The sequence below is a fragment of the Neofelis nebulosa genome, chromosome 4 (genome assembly GCF_028018385.1).
Source record: "Neofelis nebulosa isolate mNeoNeb1 chromosome 4, mNeoNeb1.pri, whole genome shotgun sequence".
Lineage (NCBI taxonomy): Eukaryota > Metazoa > Chordata > Mammalia > Carnivora > Felidae > Neofelis > Neofelis nebulosa.
Window position 1 is genome coordinate 158796391 of NC_080785.1, and position 5548 is coordinate 158801938.

General features: G+C 46.3%; 1 protein-coding gene across 1 annotated transcript; it reads right to left on the bottom strand.

Annotated features, from left to right (window-relative positions):
* Positions 1-266: 266 nt before the first annotated feature.
* LOC131508617 (olfactory receptor 1I1) lies at positions 267-1202 on the bottom strand. The gene is given in 5 exon segments (XM_058723581.1): positions 267-431; positions 433-550; positions 552-966; positions 969-1079; positions 1082-1202. Coding segments are annotated over 5 exon segments (930 nt in total).
* Positions 1203-5548: the final 4346 nt, after the last annotated feature.

The following is a 5548-nucleotide window of genomic DNA, read 5'->3' on the forward strand; positions in this document are numbered from 1 at the left end:
CAGAGAGGGCCAATTTAAGACTACTTTTCTGATCTTCACGGGGAAGACAAACCATGGGGAAAACACACGTCTCTCTCTTCGGGTTCCCATAACTTTCCATTCAACTTTTGTCACACATTTACCATGTTGTACCATAATGATTTATTCGCACATCTCTACCCCCACTCAACTCTGAGTGCCTTGAGGGCAGGGATGGGATGTATCTCTGTGTTCTCACCACCCAACAGTGGTTCTGGAACACGGTAAATGCCAACCACTGTTCTGACCTAGCACTGACAGGAGACTGCTTTGCTGATGAACCTCCTCAGGGCTGCCTTCATGTCCTTGTTCCTTAGGCTGTATATAAAGGGGCTCAGCATGGGGATGACCCCCCCACACATCAGGGCAGCCGCCTTGTCCTTCTGGGAGGAAGTGGCAGATGTGGGCTGCAAAGTACATGGCCCAGATGGTGCCATAGAACAGTGACACCGTGGTGAGGTGCGAGCCACAAGTGGAGAAGGCTTTCCACTTGCCCTGAGCAGAAGGGATCTTGAAGACTGCCCAGAAAATGCAGGTGGATGCAGGAGAGGGGGCTGATGCCCATGACGATGCCAAAAGCAAAAACCACCAGCTCATTGGTGTGCATGTCAGAGCAGGAGAGCTTCAGCAGGGGCATGAGATCACAGAAGAAGTGGGGGATTTCGGAGCCAGAACAGAAGGTCAGTTGAGCCATGAGGGAGGTGTGCACGAGTGACTGGAGATTGGTGATCAGCCATGGCCCCCCAACCAGCAACCCACAGACACGAAGGCTCATGATGACTGAGTAGTGTAGAGGGTGGACAATCGCCAGGAAGTGGTCAATGGCCATCATGGCCAGGAGGAAGCTGTCCATGGTCCTGAACAGGTGGAAGGCATACATCTGAGCAAGGCCGCCCACAAAGGAGATGGCCCGGTTCTGGGTGCGAAGGTTCACCAGCATCTTGGGACAGTGGTGGAAGAGAAGAAAATATCGACAAGGGACAGGTTGGAGAGGAAGAAGTACATGGGCGCGTGGAAGTGGGAGTCTGTGATGATGGCCAAGATGATGAGGAGGTTCCCACAGTGATCAGATACATGGAGAGGAACAGCCCAAAGAGGAGCATCTGATGCTCTGGCCTTTCTGAGAGTCCCCGAAGAAGAAATTCTGAGACTGCTGTTTCATTTTTTTGGTGTTTTGGTTCCATTGACAGCCTGTGTCTACTGCAGAGGAAACAGGGGAGGAAAAAGGAGAGGAAAACAACATAAAGCTGGAAGTTGGATATGGAGCTCCAGGCCTGGAGGTTGCAACATTCTGTGAAGATCTGTGGGTTTCTGTTTGTCCCCAGTGAAACCGACCATGCCTGAGATAGTTTGCATCTCAAAAACTTAACTTGGTTGTTTAGAGACAACTCAGAAATTGCCCATAAATACCTTTGTTGTTGTTTTATTTCCCCCCAGTGGAAAAATGCTTTGCAGAAAACACAATGAAGCTGGATCAACCTAAACCAAACCCAGCACAGAAAAAGGGAACCCGATCACTCTCTTTTCTTCGTTCTCTTCCTTTCCCTCTGTCATTCTCTATTTTCTCTCCTCCCTTCAGTCATCCTTCTTGAACATGATGCAATGTTAGCATCCATTTCAGGTTAATGATTAAGGATATAAGGACAGATAGCACTCTTCTTCTGCTTCCAATGAATGCCACATTTATTAGGGGCATTTATGCTCTGCTGCCATGTCACGACTACAGTAAAACCCCTCTCATCCATTGTGATGAGGACCAGTGCTAAACATCTCGTGGGAACACAAATATGCACAAACATACTTTTCGAATTTTAACTTTGGTCAAGAATGTAAATTTATTCACCGGGCTTTGATGAGGACCACGGTCTTCTCTCTGGGTACGAATGCATCGATGGTGAGCCTGCCTGATCACCTTTCCTGCCTGAGTCATACCCATAGGCTTCTTGCTATGCTCTAGTTTGCTCCACTAATGTGGAACAAGATACTGGGGATCCTTGCGAAACAATCCAAGGACAGAAGCCTTGCAGGTTTTTATGATTTTACACCTCAGTTATGCTGTTATCTCGCTCACATCTCATTAGACGGCAATTGTTTTTTTAGTGATTCCTTTTTATGAAGTCTTTCTAAAGCATTCAACTTGGATTTAATCAAAAAACATTTTTCTCTCTCCATCCCTCCTTTCCTTCCCTTCCTTCTCTTGAGATTATATATATATATATATATATATATATATATATATATATTTGAGAGAGAGACAGAACGAGTGAGGGGCAGAGAGAGAGGGACACACAGAATCTGAAGCAGGCTTCAGGCTCTGAGAGCTGTCAGGACAGAGCCTGACGGAGGGCTCGACTCACAGACTGTGAGATCATGACCTGAGCTGAAGTTGGATGCTTAACTGACTGAGCCACCCAGGTGCCCCTTCTTGCAATTCTTTTATTTCTATAGCATTGAATTAAATGATACAATTGCAGCAGCAACTACAACCAGTACAGTCATATTTGGTTACCTAAAACAATTCAACTCAACTCAACTGGTGAGAGCAGAAATGCTTTGGCAGATTTGTGACTAACCTTCTGGCCATGAGCATTCAGCATACTGGGACAGCACCCAGTCCATTCTCAGGGGGAGATAGAGACCATGGATGAACCCAGAAAGCTGGTTAAGTGGAGATTTTAAAATTTCATGGTAAAAAAGTATACTTGGAGCTTTAAAGCCAATGGTGTTTTGGAAGTACATTTTGACATTAACAGTAGCCTTCCAGGACAAGAAATTTTGTATTTTCTTATGTTCTAGACAGGCTGTCACTAGCAATTGAAACCCTCAGTGAAAGATGCATTGTTATAGTGTCTTAAACAGCTGTTTAAGAAGTTTATTCAAAACAAAACTCCCAGACACAGCCTGGATTGTTCAAAGGTGAGTTGTTTTCATAAAAATGACAAAAATGTGGGGCGCCTGGGTGGCTCAGTTGCTTAAGCGTCTGACTTTGGCTCAGGTCATGATCTCATTGCTTGTGAGTTCAAGCCCCGCGTCGAGCTCTGTGCTGACAGCTCAGACCCTGGAGCCTGCTTCGGATTCTGTGTCTCCCTCTCTCTCTGCCCCTCCCATGCTCATATTCTCTCTCTCTCTCTCTCTCTCTCTCTCTCTCTCTCTCACAAATAAATAAATATTTGTGAATAAATGGGCAGAAGACATGAATAGACACTTTTCCAAAGAAGACATCCAGATGGCCAACAGACACATGAAAAGATGCTCAGTGTCACTCCTCATCAAGGAAATACCAATCAAAACCACACTGAGATATCACCTCACACCGGTTAGAGTGGCTAAAATTAACTCAGGAAACAACAGACGCTGGCAAGGATGTGAAGAAACAGGAACCCTCTCGCACAGTTGGTGGGAACACAAACTGGTGCAGCTGCTCTGGAAAACAGTGTGGAGGTTCCTCAAAAAATTAAAAATAGATCTACCCTAAGACCCAGCAATAGCACTACTAGGAATTTACCCAAGGGATACAGGGGTGCTGATGCATAGGGGCACTTGTACCCCAGTGTTTATAGCAGCACTTTCAACAATAGCCAAGTGTTGGAAAGAGCCTAAATGTCCATCAACTGATGAATGGATAAAGAAGATGTGGTTTATATATACAATGGAATCCTACTTGGCAATGAGAAAGAGTGAAATCTGGCCATTTGCAGCAACGTGGATGGAACTGGAGGGTATTATGCTAAGTGAAATAAGTCATACAGAGAAAGACAGATACCGTATGTTTTCACTCATATGTGGATCTTGAGAAACTTAACGGAAGACCATGGGGGAGGGGAAGGGAACAAATAGTTACAAACAGAGAAGGAGGGAGGCAAACCACAAGAGACTCTTAAATACAGAGAACAAACTGAGGGTTGATGGGGGACGTGGGGGAGAGGGGGAAAATGGGTGACGGGCATTGAGGAGGGCACCTGTTGGGATGAGCACTGGGTGTTGTATGGAAACATGAACCATGAGAATCTAGCCCCAAAACCGAGAACACACTTTACACACTGTACGTTAGCCAATTTGACAATAAATTATATTTAATAAATAAATAAATAAACATTAAAAAATTAAAAAAAAAAAGGAGGCACTGGTTCTTTATGTGTGGGTCTCTCAACACCCACCGCAGGGAGACAGTGTTGGTTATACCTGACAATGAGGCACAGGCTGAGAGCGATGGTAGGAGCCTTCTGCTTATAATGGCTCTACTCCCATCTGGACAGATTTATTCTTATTCTCTCACCAGCCACTGCTTCTCTGAGAGTGTGCTTCGTGATGAGAGGCATTTCAGAGCTACACTGTGCTAGGGAAAACGATTCAACCACAAGCATCTAAAATTATCATCTCCTTGCCTTCCAAGGAATATTGGTCTCCAGAAAGATTTAGGGTTAGCTGAAGTGGGATCAGGACATATATGGGAGAACAGAGTAGGTAGATAGGTGTGTATAAGAAAGGTTACAGGTGACCTGGAGACGTTGTGAGAATAAGAGAGAGGTGCAAGTATCTGCTATGAGGAGTAGAACCCTTGGAGGTGGAAGAGGTGTTGGAAGGGGGCTTTCAGGAAGGTTAACAGCGTATACTCCTCCTTGGCAACCTCAAGAGATCTCTGGCAAAACTACTCTTTTTTTGTGGCACCTGGGTGTCTCAATCAGGGAAGTGTCTCACTGTTGATTTCAGCTCAGGTCGTGGTCTCAACGGTTGGTGAGCTCAAGCCCCACATCAGGCTCTGCACTGGCAGTGTGGAGCCCTCCCCAGCTCACGCCCTCTCTCTCTCTCTCTTTCTCAAAATAAATAGACTTAAAAATAAGAAACAAATAAAACCCCCCTTATATTACTTTTGAAGATTTTTCAGAGTTGCATTGGAGGCTTTGTAAGGGGATGCTGTGGGCTGTGACTATTCCTGAGAGTCCCTTCCTGGCAATATATTTGCAGCTGTCCTTGGTTGTTGGTGTGAAGTCCTTGGTTGCCCTAGAGTAGTGGTTCTCCACTTTGAGCTGTGTCAGTGTTTCGTAGAGGGCTGGAGCATCTTGGGTGGGGCTCGATAACCAGCGCCCCTAGGAAGTTCCTGGGAGCTGCGCTGCTGCTGGCCCCGGGGACCACATCTAGACGACCACCACAGTGGAGAAAGCTGTCCCATTTGTGCACATGTCCCTCAGCTGCAGACCCTAAATGTTTTCTTCGCATGAGCTGCCACAGAGTGTGTGCCCTCTGTGTCCTTTGTCCATTCAGAGGGTGCAGAATTGGTGTCAGACACTCCTGTCTCTCTGGGCATCCAACAAGGAAAGGGATTCTTCTTTCCCAGCCTCAACCAGCTCAATTCCCTTCTCCATCCCTCACAGACTTACCAGGATGGTATCACCAAGGGGATGGTGTTGGCCAACCTCCTTTTACACTGACTTCCAGGGTATCCTGTGGTCAGCGTTAAGCCCTCAAGAAGGGCACAGGAGACCACTGAGGCTGTGATGGCTGGGGCGAGTCTGATGTCTGTGTGTGGGGG